Source organism: Myodes glareolus, chromosome 7 (assembly GCF_982192425.1).
Source record: "Myodes glareolus chromosome 7, mMyoGla1.1, whole genome shotgun sequence".
NCBI classification, from domain to species: Eukaryota; Metazoa; Chordata; class Mammalia; order Rodentia; family Cricetidae; genus Myodes; species Myodes glareolus.
In genome coordinates, this window is record NC_142032.1 from 96,264,072 (window position 1) to 96,276,355 (window position 12,284).

The 12,284-nt window shown below is 44.8% G+C and overlaps 2 protein-coding genes across 2 annotated transcripts; one reads left to right on the forward strand and one right to left on the reverse strand.

Annotated features, from left to right (window-relative positions):
* Positions 1-259: 259 nt before the first annotated feature.
* Positions 260-5,843, reverse strand: LOC125417099 (olfactory receptor 5P69-like). The gene is made up of 2 exons (XM_048460374.3): positions 5,833-5,843; positions 260-1,064 (listed from the first exon to the last, which is right to left on the reverse strand). Exon 2 carries the CDS (start codon positions 1,013-1,015, stop codon positions 260-262), a length of 756 nt encoding a protein of 251 aa, XP_048316331.3. The 5' UTR covers positions 1,016-1,064; positions 5,833-5,843.
* Positions 1,119-9,107, forward strand: LOC148121512 (disks large homolog 5-like). The gene is made up of 6 exons (XM_087908703.1): positions 1,119-1,245; positions 2,446-2,605; positions 4,269-4,412; positions 5,074-5,254; positions 6,501-6,616; positions 7,657-9,107. The coding sequence occupies exons 1-6, from the start codon at positions 1,119-1,121 to the stop codon at positions 7,820-7,822; spliced, it is 894 nt and encodes a 297-aa protein (XP_087764829.1). The 3' UTR covers positions 7,823-9,107.
* Positions 9,108-12,284: the final 3,177 nt, after the last annotated feature.

Sequence of the window (12,284 nt, forward strand, 5' to 3'; positions counted from 1 at the left end):
ATCATGTATATAGAAGAGGGATTGATAAGTGGAAGGTTTGTGAGAGAAACTGGAAACAATAAAATACATTGTATGATTTCAAGGACACATTTTGAAGTATAAAAAGAGAAATGCAATAATTAAAATATCTATATGTACTCAGAAAACAGAGATGAGAAAAAAAGTTATAACAAGAAATCTAATAATATACCTGAGCTAACGGTCCCATTGGTATTTAATAGTTATTCTTATATTAAGTTTTATAAAACAATAGATTTCATTAAGAAAATATTTTCTTATGAAGCTGTCTCTTCAGAGAACCTTTAATCTCATTATTTCTGAGGCTGTAAATGAGGGGGTTCAACATGGTGATCACAACCATGTAAAACACAGGCAACACCTTGTTCTGGTCTATGGAGTAGCTGGACTTGGGCATCACACAAATGAAGGTGATAGTCCCATAGTAGAGAGTGACTGCAGTGAGGTGGGAGGTGCAGGTGGAGAAGGCCTTCTGACGGCCCTCAGTGGAGCGCATCTTTAGAATGGTGATGAGGATGTAGGTGTAGGAGACAACAATGACAAGGACTGTGATCATGGTTACTGATGCAGCAGAAAATGAGGTAACAACTGCAGAGACACTGACATCAGAACAGGAGAGTTCCACTAAAGGAGCAAAATCACAGAAAAAGTGATAGACTCTGTTTGGTCCACAGAAAACAAAAGAAAGAAAGGAAAGTGTGAAGGAGGTATCATTGAAAAAATCCCCAAGGTAAGATCCTGCACTGAATACAGACTTGTGGGACGTTTTGGTTGAATAAAGCAGTGGGTTGCAAATTGCTATGAAGCGTTCATAAGCCATGGCAGCCAGAAGGAAGCATTTAAGTGTCCCAAAAAAAGCAGCTGAGCCTAACTGTATATAACATCCAAGATATGAGATGGTACTTTGAATTTCCAGGAAGTTGACAAGCATATTGGGTGTGACAGAAGATGAGAGGCCTATGTCAGTAGAAGCCAAGTGACTCAAAAAAATGTACATGGGGTGATGGAGCTGGGAAGAGACTCTGATGAGAAGGATGGTGCTGAGGATGGGGAAGTTGGGCTTCTGGTCAGTTCTGGACAGTTAGTTAGCAGGGTCATAAATGTCGGTCCCCATCACATCAACAGTCCCTTCCCCAGACAATTCTACTGTATCCCAGGGAGCTTGTGGCATTCCAAGTGATGTCACCAGTGTTGTAGCAACACCAACTGCCCTTAGGACATTCCTCGGTACCCACAGGGTACAGCAGCAGTCATGTTCTCAAGACTGAGGCGTCTAATTAGGAGAGCGAATAGAGAATGTCCAGAGAACAGAGAGAGGCAGGAGGAGGCTGATGCTCAATTTGGGCTTAAAGCAGGAAGGATCAAATGGTTCTGGCGAAAACGAAGTTAGTCATGGGCAGGAGGTGGGCAGCTTGCTGGAAGAGGTGGATTTGACGTGGGCCTTCCAGTAATTTGACAGAGGACCAGGAGCCTCTCAGTAGCTAATGGACATCCCTGATTATCATAATTCCTGAAGGTCAAAGATTCCAGGGCATTAGTTTGCCCATCTCTTAAGCCAGAGTCTGACCAGGCCAAGGATGTTGTGCTGGGATGACCGCTTAGCTGTGACCTTTACTGCGGTTTGGATTGATAGATGGGGAAGGAAGAAGACCAGGAGAAGCAGGGAGGGACTAATATGTCCCCATCTTAGAGAGGCATCACTGTCTCTCACTCTCTATAGTCTCCTGTGGGTCTAGTCTCTCTCTGACATTAGTCCCATTGGAAAATGTTCTTCTGGCCAAGACACTATGTCCTCCGACCTTACTAAAGAATTCTTCTGAGCAACTCTCCCTAACAGTAGCCCCCTAGGGTTCTTTGTCAGCAGTTGAGGATGCAGGCAGTTCTCTGGTGTAGACAAACACCTGTCCGAGGCATGGGAGCAGAACAGAGACTGGCTGTCTCCTGCCAGCTTCAGTGATCTGGATGTCAGTGGGTGACTTTGGGAGTCCGTTGACCATGTTGTGCCCCTGAATGGCTTTTCAATTGGCAGCCATGTGTCTGCATTGACCAGGAAGGAGATCTGGGCTGCTCACAGCAACCAAGTGTTTATGCCATTATTCTCCCGGCTTCTGAAACCCCAGGCAGGCTTTAGGGCTCTGGATCATGCAACATCCTGGGCTGCTGTGAACACTGTGCCTGAAGAGATGGTGTCCGTTTTCCCCTGAAGCATGTGTAGGGAGGCAGAGGAAAGCCCTAGCTGCTGATGTAGCCACATCTCTAGAGCGATGGGAGAGCTGAGGCCCACAGAGGGAGCATCTCAACCTGGCCCAATAATATGGGTTGTCACCAGGTTCCAGACTTGGTATATGTGTTTGGGCCACAGGGTGGCCTGTCCATCGTCTATGCCTTGATGCTATGCAATATCAGTTGTGTTTCATCTACCCACAGATGCTGATACAGTGCCATCATCCAAACCAAGGCTCCGTACCCAGAAACAGATGCAGAAGGAAATGGAGAGGCTGACCACGGAGCTGCAGCTGATGACCAGCCAGAGAAATGAGCTGCGAGATCATGTGATCTTTATCACGGAAGGAAAGGTGGATGATAGGTATACATTGTTCCAGACTTCATCGGACTGTTGGCAATGTCACCTCACCTGCTTTCTTTTAAGGTCTTGGGCTCCACAATAACATCAGACCTGTGCTTGTGGGAGCTCATGGAGTCTGGACCAACAGTCAGGGACCCTCCATGGATGACCTAGGCACTCTGCTTGTGTGTGACAGTTTTTAGCTTGATCTCATAGTGAGGCTCCAATCAGTGAGATCAGGACCTGTTCCTGGAGCTTATCTGCCTTTTTGGAGTCTGATCCCAAGCTGGGTTTCCTTGCCTAGATATGACACAAGGCAGGGAGCTCAGCCTGGATTAACATGACATGCCATGTTTTGCTCAAGTCCACAAGACACATGCCTGTTTCTGAGTGGGGACAGAGGAGGAGTGGAAAGAGAGGAAGGTATAGATGGGAAAGGGGGAACAGGGAGAAGAGAAGGGAGGGGTATATGTGAATTTGTATATACAATTTGTAAAAGAGGTGTCTAAAATTCTATTTAAATAAAATAAAAATGAAATTCTGAATTAAAAAAAAAGTGTTGGATTCTAGGAGGCTGAAATTCCTGAGTGTCCTAAATTCTTCTCAGAGGAGAGGCAGCCCTGAAGCTGAGATGGGGACTCTAAAAATTCTGCTTCCTCCAAATGAAAACCAGAGCCTGTGGTCTGAGTCACACAGCTCAGGGACTGGGGAAGTAATGTGTGGTTTCCAGCATGCATTATCAAGGGACATGACAGAGGGTGGCTTATGTGAGACATCAGCTGCTGTTAGCTTGTGGGGAGTCTTTGGATTGCTTGGCAGGAGACTGTGCTGAAAGCTGCTGGGAGCAGCTGGAGGGGTCTCTTCCTACTTGGTCCATCTCAGCGTAACTGGAAGTCCTGGGCTCATCACAGTTTCTCTAGTTTTGTGAAATGTACTCATTGACAATACTGTTCCACACATTGTTTTATGATCTGATTGTGGGTGCTCACCCTCTGTGTGTCTGTATATCTCCCCTTTTCTCCTTCTCTCTCTGTCGTTTCTCTCTCTCTCTCTCTCTCTCTCTCTCTCTCTTTCTCTCTCTCTGTGTATTTGTGTGTGTGCATACACACATTTGCTTGTATTCCTGTCTCTACAGACTATGGCAGGCAGGGATCTGTGCTGGGACCTAAGGATTTGCCTGCACCAGTTTCTAGGCGATGCCAGTGCTGAGGTCTGGGAGCCAGACTTTAAGCTTTTAATGTCTTATGTGCTCACTGTAATGGCACCTAGGAATCCCTTATAGATTTTATATTGTTGTCTGTCTATTGGGTCTGTAATCCAGAATTCTGTTCTCTGTCTTACTGCTCAATGACAGTCACCCAGGGCCTAGATTCGCTGTTCTGAAACAGAAGAGATTTTGTTTCAATATCTGGTGTTGCTAGACCTGTGTTATACACTTCTGGGAACACAGAGAGCTCAATTGACCCTCTAGGCCTACTGAGTGAGCACATGAAGCTAGGACACCCTCTATCTGAGCCAGGCCCCTTCTGACCTAGGGTCAGGATAACAAGAAATAAGCACCACGAGGTCCCAGAACATAGTATCCAGAATGTGGCAACCCCTGGGCTGTGGTAGACCAGGATCCAGCTTGAGTTTCCGTGATCATTGAGGCCTGTGTTCATGGGTTTCTTTCCTCCTGTTCTAGGCCCTACCACCCGCCCAATCCCCTGAATGAGAAAGTGAAGCTGCAGCACAAACAGGCCTTGTCAGCACTACAGCGCCTGGAGGACGAGAACACCGAGGCCTCAGAACAGCTGAGTGAGTTGACAAAGGAGACAGTCTTGTATCGGTAAGGGCACATCTTGTCATGGACCCTGAAAGTTGTGGGACAGCCATCTCTGCCTTTCTGTTTCTCTGCACGGAGACTTCCTACCTCTGCTCCTAGACTTTCTGCTTCTTAGCAAGCAGCTCTTGGACTTGTGTCTCTTGGACTCATTATTGGAGAGTGTGAAAGACACTGTTAGCCATACCACCATTGTCCAAGAGCCTCTGGAGCATCTAGATAGAAAAGGGCTTTGCACCATGAGGGAAATGCCAGGCAGCGCCGGGTGTCTGGAGCACAGGCCCAGGCTTTAGAGATCTGGTTGCTGTGGGACTTGTAGGTACAATACAATAAGCTCACCTTTGATCACCTGTACCCCCTTGGAGGGTATTTTTTTCTCTATATGGTGAGGTTCCCCCATTACTATGGACAGTTAAGGTCAGTTGGGGGACACCACTTCCTATTTAAGGGACATTGATTCTGTTTGGTGTTGGGTTTTACAAAGTAGTCTGATACTTTCTGGTATTAGCTCTTGTCTCACTTTGGCTTTCTGAGTGTAACTGTCAAGGCTGTATCAGACTCTTGGCTACATCTTTCAGGAAATATGACCTTTTGTGGTGCTGGCTCCTGGAGGCAGGGAAGGCAGGAGGAGGTTGGCAGGGCCTTACTATGCAGTGTGTCTCTCTAGCGGTCTCCACAGCCTGATCCAGATGCAACATAGGCAGCTGGAGAAGAAGGTGGACCTGCTGAGGCAGGAGAAGAAGAAATTGCGGGATGATTGGGTTCTACTGATGCAACACGTGGAGGACTTGAAAGTGCTCTGTAAGGACCAAGAAGAGAACACTGACATCAACACCCAGCAACAACAGGTAGGGGCAGGTAAAAAAGTCAGGCTAAGGTCTGGCCCCCTTTGCCCTTCTGACTGCCTCTCTGCCCATCCCCCACTTATGCTTTCATCCCCACCTGACTCATTCATGTTCCCAATAGTCACCCACCTTGTGCTACCAGGTGTTCATTTCAGTGTCCATGCCCAGTACTGATGAAAAGTTAGCCTCTTATGAGAGACTGAGTTATTGCTCTGTCTAAGTGCACAGCAATAGTCACCCAGGACCAAGAACTGCTGTCTGAAACAGGAGAACCATTCCTGCTGCTCTGTTTGGAGTGCAGTCCAGTGAAGGAGCAGGGTCAATAGCATACCACACACCTACATGGATCTATGATAGGTAGCATTATATGCACAGAGCTTGGAGTGAGTGAGGTCTGACTCCTGGGACTCATATGCTTGGCAGGGCTCATATGAGACCACAGGTGGGAAGCAGTTTGCAAGGAGGAGCTCCCCATGCAAGGCCCATTGAGTGCCCCTCACTGTTATGGATTAGGGAGGCATGGGGCCTCCTCCTTTCTTCCTGTGTCCCACTGAATTCTCTTCCCTTTTCTCAGTTCTCAGTTCCCAGTGACAGAGACTGAGTAGCAGCTCATCAGCCCTGTTGTCTGGGATTAGTGCTGGACAGTTCTCCCATGCAGCAGACTAGAGCATGTGGTTGATTGGATGATCTGCTTGGGACTACTGACAAGCTTGTGTTCAAACGAGGGAGAATTGGGCCTTCAGGGGAAGAATCTCTCTTACCAGCTCAACAAAGTCTGGCCAAGCAAATCACAACCATACTAATCTCCAAGAAATGATGGCTGAGTTGTGGGAGTATTCTGAAAGAGCTGGTATGGTTCATCTAAACTGCTCATCCGACATGATGTTTCAACAAACTCCATTAATCCCTCTCTGTTTCTCTTTCTTTAACTCTCAGTTCTTGTGGTGTGTGTGTGTGTGTGTGTGTGTGTGTGTGTGTGTGTGTGTCTGTGTGTGCAAGAGCGCACATGTATATGTGTATGTAGTGTAAGCAAATGGGGGTTGTGGTGCTTGACACACGTGTTCATTAGCTAGCAGAGACCACTGTGTTTTTATTTAGTCTCTGCCTTGTACCAGACTTCCTTACTTCCCTGAACGTTTACTGTTTTTCTGCCTGGATGACCAGCAAGCAACTGGGATCCTTTGTATGTGCTTAGACTTGTACGAGATTGTGTAATCCTCCACTAAGAACACAATCTTCTAATGAACAGGAGCTCAAGGGATTGGTGGAAAGACTTCAGTTCCTGCTGAAGCAGAAGGAAACAGACACCCAGAAAAAGGACTTAGCAGAAAAGCTGCGGCATCACTTTGAGTTCTCCCAGATGAGGTAGGATTCTAGACTGGGAGGACAGGGTATAGTCAAGGGGATCTCCTGTACCTTGGACTTCTGTCTTTTATAAGTTTCTGCTCCTCTGCTTGGCTCCAAGCTAGAACCATGGAAAGAAGCCCAAAGAAAATTGTGCTGGATCAGTCAACAAGAAATTCTGTCCAGGAAATAATATGTTTGATGCTAGTGTGTTATTAGAATTGAGTCTAACTTTCTCCCTCCTGACCTTTCTCTGTTCTCAGTAGACTTCCCTTGAACTCTCAGAGACCTGCCTGCTTCAGCCTCCCCAGAGATGGGACTTAAAGGTGTGCATCACCACACCTTGCTGAAATAACATTTTCATTTAGGAACATCCCGTGTAGAGTAGAGTTTCCCACCTTTGCGCAGTGCTCCTTGCAATATATTTCCTTTTTGAAGGGTTCTCTAGATAGAATATGTTAAGGACTTTCCAGGATGAACCCAGGCAGATACTTCAGCTACAGGCAAGATCATAATCTTATTGGAGTATGCTGTAACAGACTCACAAAGAGAGCCAGGATGCAGATTCCCAGCTCTAGTCCTAAGGAAATACAAGATTCTGTTTTATCCCAGAGCCCATGCATGGACAGTTTTCTCAGCACACATCAAGGGAAATGCTGTTCTAGCATGAAAGGCTGTATTACTGCTATCAATAACATGATGTGTTGATCAGTAACTCCTCATCAATACCAAGTATATCGCTCACATACTGTTGGCTATGGTATTTATATTCTGCTGTTATGAACAAAATGATGTCTCTGACCTGTAGGAGAATGTTCTAGTTTTCTAGTAAAAAGGACAACATACAAGTTCAGTTTTAAGTTGTGACATGTGTCTACGGCTGAGAACAGTTCAAGGCCCAGCTACTCTGTGATCTGTTTTCTTTGGGGGTATAAAAATGATATCAGTCCAAAGATCAATGTTGGTTCTCCAGGACACCTGAGGTGTTGGGAGGTAGGAGCCAGACAGTTGACATGGCATGTCCTCTCCTGACCTGTGCCTTAACTGCTATCCTCTCCCAGGTCCAAAACACTCCAGTGTAAGGTGGAAGAGGTCACAGCCAAGGATGAGTTCCCCTTGCAGAAGGAGCTGCTACAGCAAGAGCCACCTGCTGAGCCCCATCCACAACAACCACTGAATTCTGGGGATGAACTTTATTCTTCAAATTTGGATTCCATCATGGAATAGGCCTTGAATATGTCTAGCCAGTGACCCAGCATGGTTGCTTCTGGGTCTTGATTCCCTTTCCTTCTTTATAACACTCCCTGAGAGAACTGAGGAAGCCAAAGGGAGCCACAGGCACCTTGAAACCATCACATTCTTCACATTAGGATCGAAGACTCCAGACAAAACGACACCCCCTGTGACTGTGAACCCACCAGTGAAGGAAATACCAGGTGACCTCCAGGTGGTCATGCCCAATCTGATCCATGTGTCTGTTGACTGCGCTCTCATAAAGAAAAGAAAGCATCAAAACCATGCTTGGAGTACAGAAAACCAGAGAAAAAAGTTACTTCAAAGGCTACATCTACCATCAAGTGACCTCAGCCTTGGGGAGAACATGACATAGAACAGAAGAGAAATGACTACAGACATCTTGAGAAAGCTGTTCCAATTGGTGACAGCCTCACCACCATGGCTATGAGGGAATGCTACTTAGTTTAATTTTTGTTTGGTTTTGTTCTAAATTTTTGTTTCTATTTGTTTCAGATTTGGCTTTGTTACTTTGATGTTATCTGTTCTTGTTATTGATTTTCATAATTTGTTAAGAGTATTATCTAGTGTTTATGTTGAATGCCCGTTAAAGCCCCCTTTGAGAAAAATGTATTCTTTTTTGATATTTCAAAGTAAATTTATTTCACTGAGATGAAAATAATCAATAGCAAACTCCAAAGTGTTATGTGGCCAGCCTGCCACAAGTGCCAATATTTGAACTCGAGGCCTAATGGAGTGTTTTCTGTATTTGAACTTTTGGTGCAGCAGACAGATTATAGTCATAGAAAAAGCAAACTGGCTTTGCAGAGTTGATTCAGAATGGGACTTTTAACAAAATAACAGACCAGGCTTATAGGTAAATACAATAGCCCCAAAGAAAGAGAAATACCATTCCAAGATAAAAATGAGGAGTGGTTCACTATTAAGAAAGAGCAAGGTAGATGTAGTCAATATTTGTCTTAAACGTAATGATGCCTTTATGCCCTATATTTACTCTCTACCATAATGACTAATTCCTTGATACATGTTTCAAATATTTTACCATTCAACATTTTATCATAACTGTGAACCATAAATAGTTGATTTTAAAATATATTCTTGCATTAAAATTTTAATAAATTGCCAAATGACCAATTATATCAATTTTATCAACATTAAATCATAAATTTGATGGTAATTAATTAAAAGACAAAGAATGTATTAGTGATCATTGTTATGGATAAATATATAATTTTTCTAAACTAAAATATCTATAGTTGTATAAGTGCTATTAAACTTCCTAAAATTCACAGGAACTTCAAAATAGTGAGTCTCTACTTTATTCAGGTTATAACAAATTATGTTCATTTCATTCTTTTTTTAAAATTGATTTAAATGTATTAAAATTTTTCACCTCCTCCCCTCTTGTCATTTCCCTACAAGTCTTCCTCTCCCCTCTCCCTCCCCAGTCCTAAGAGAAGTAGGGTACCCTGTCCTGTGGAAAGTCAAAGGCCCTCCCACCTCCTTTCAGGTCCAGGAATGTGTGCATTCAAACAGTCTAGGCTCCCAAAATGCCAGTACATGCAGTGAAATCAAAAGCCAGTGCCATTATCATTGACTTCTCAGTCAGCCCTCATTGTCAGTCACATTCAGAGAGTCCGGTCCGATCACAAGCTCATTCAGTCCCAGTCCACTTGGCCTTGGTGAGCTTTCATTAGATCAGTCCCTCCGTCTCAGTGGGTACACACACCCCAAGTGGTCCTGACTTCCTTGCTCATGTTCTCCCTCCTTCTGTTCTTCATCTGGACCTTGGGAGCTCAGTCCAGGGCTCCAGTGTGGATCTCTGTCTCTATCTCCATCCATTGCCAGATAAAGGTTCTATGGTGGTGTGCAAGATATTCATCAGTGTGGCTATGGGAGAAGGCCAGTTCAGGCACCCTCTCCTCTGTTGGCCAGTGACTTTGCTGGGGACATCTCCTTGGACACCTGGGAACCCCTCTAGAGCCAAGTCTCTTGCCAATCCTAAAATGGCTCCCTTAAAAAAGCAATTTCCAAGTCTTGACAATTAAACCCATCTTCTTTAGTTAGTGGTGGTGTCACACTGCTGTAACCCCAGAACTCACAGGTACAGATGGATCTCTGCTAGTTCCAGACAGCACGGGATATATAGTGAGATCCCAGCCAGCCAGGGGGATACAGTAGACTTTTATCTTGGGTATTGATAGCATGACTCATTCCATGGAAACACAACTTAGAGTGGAATCAGTATCCATACTATATTCTTCCTGTCATGTATTTAACTAATCTTAAAATATGATACTTTCTAGATACACTTTTATGAATTGGCCTTAGGGACCACATTATTGAGAAATGCACCTGTGGACTCTCAGGCAAGAAAAAAATATTCATTATGGGAATACAAAAGAAATCAGGAAACCAAGACCAATCTGCCTCTGTTTTTCAAGCAACACACCACCTGTGATAAGCACACAACATATTAATAACATTCCAGATCACATTGGGAAATAGAGACTGTTGGCCTTGAGCTTGTATTGCCCTACAATTAATAGTTCCCACAGAGGCCTGAAGAGGGCACTGTATCCCCATTCATAGATGGTTCTAAGGCACACTGCAATGAGGGAGCAGCAAACGCTCTTGAACTATGAGACATTTCTCCAGCTTCTGCTCTTGGCATTTGTCCTTCAAACCCTTGGTGCTATATAAGTTATGGGGATCACCCCCAACCACAGAGAGAAGTCACTGAGAATGCGTAAGGACAGGTACACGAAGTAGGCATGTTAATTGTTATAGGATGCCAGGTATCTATGGTGGTCTCAGGTGTCCCCACTGATGTATGTGGGTTCAGGACCAGGAAATAGCATCACTTACTGTCAGGGTTAAAGCAGATCTGTCACCTCTCATCTAGGACGACATTGTAGACTAATCACATCTATGAAATGTCGAGTTGAGGTGACCCTCTTTGAGCCTGAATGAGGGGCAAAGATGCCTTCATAGAAGAACTCTCCAGCTAAAGCAGTGCTGGGAAGGAGCTCCAGAGCAGGCACAATGCATGGAGCCTGCAAGAGAAGAGAAATGCCTCTGGTGGAGAGCATGCTCGTGCAAGTTCTGGACAAGAGAGGGACAGCTGAAGTGGCCTTTGCCATGACAGATCTAAGTGTATTGGTGAAGTTGACTGCTTTGCCATCTCCCCATCCCCATTGAGGCAGGGTTTCTTCTAGGTGATTATTTTATAATTGTACAGGTGCCAGGATTGGACCCAACTTCTGAGACTGGAGGAGAGCCAGGGAGTGCAAGTCTGGAGGAAGTTTCTCAGACAGGTGCTGAGAAACCCAGGAATCATCAAGCTCAGCAACCAGAGAACCAAGTTAGGGAATTTGGTTCCTCACTGCCATGGGTCTCCTTCTCTTCGTGAGCTGACCCTGAAACAGAAAGGACCATCTATAGACACATTGAAAACTATGTGAGACTTGGTTTTGTCCACACTTCCTAGTTCCTAGTATACTGTGTGTATCTCCTTCTCTATCTTCTCAGTATCTGGAAGTAGTCTGGGGCCAACTATATCCTTTTCACATGTGAATCCTCAGAAGAGTGTTTGGCTGGTTTGCTAAATGCTGACAGAAAGGTAGATTAGCATGGCTGCTTTTACTATCATTTCTGAAGGTAGATAATAGTTTCATTTCAGCTTTTCACAGGCTAAATTGTTCTTAGTGTTGAGTGTGGACTGAAGCCCATTCTTTCCCCTCCCATTTATCTAAACAGCCCATGTTGCTTGTTTGTTTTCAAGTTTGTTTGTTCTGCTTTCTTTTGTTTTTCTGAGACAGGGTTTCTCTGTTCAACAGTTCTGGCTGACCTGGATGGAGCTCCTTTTATAGACCAGTCTGGTCTCGAACTCACAGAGATATGCCTGCTTCTACCTCCCAAGTGCTGGGATTAAAGGCATGTGCTACCACTACCCAGATACACACCCAGTCTTGAGAGCATTCTGTCAGCCATTCTCATGGTGTGGTCCTGGAGTGGACAAACTGACAGCTGAGTCATTTCATCCAGCTGCCTTGTTATTTCTGTAAGGATGAGTGGAATTCCAGACCCGGGAAGAAACTCAGTGCTAGAGCAGTTGCTTAGAATGCACAATGCACTAGGTTCAATTTTAACCTTTAAGTTAGAGGTGAAGAAAAGATAAGGACCCCATGACACCGAGATGCATAGCTTAGAACCCATGGGGAGGCTCCATAGAGATTTTAAGTCCGCAGTTCTCCAGCATTCAACCTCACAACCCCAAGCTTCACAGCCCCCTCAATGAACTCCACCTGTTGAGCATGTATTTTTCACTACAGCAATCATTTATTTTGGGGGTGGTAAAGACCATGACTGTTCAAACTGAGCTAAATTTACAATTGAATACTGAGGTTAATCTTTACGAACTGGGCATGGGTTT

Coding starts and splice junctions, on each gene's coding strand:
- LOC125417099 (XM_048460374.3), bottom strand. CDS start 1,015: ATGTACATTTTTTTGAGTCACTTGGCTTCTACTGACATAGGCCTCTCA.
- LOC148121512 (XM_087908703.1), top strand. CDS start 1,119: ATGTCGGTCCCCATCACATCAACAGTCCCTTCCCCAGACAATTCTACT. Junction 2,606..4,268: donor GAAGGAAAGGTGGATGATAG/GTATACATTGTT, acceptor CTCCTGTTCTAG/GCCCTACCACCCGCCCAATC. Junction 4,413..5,073: donor AAGGAGACAGTCTTGTATCG/GTAAGGGCACAT, acceptor GTGTCTCTCTAG/CGGTCTCCACAGCCTGATCC.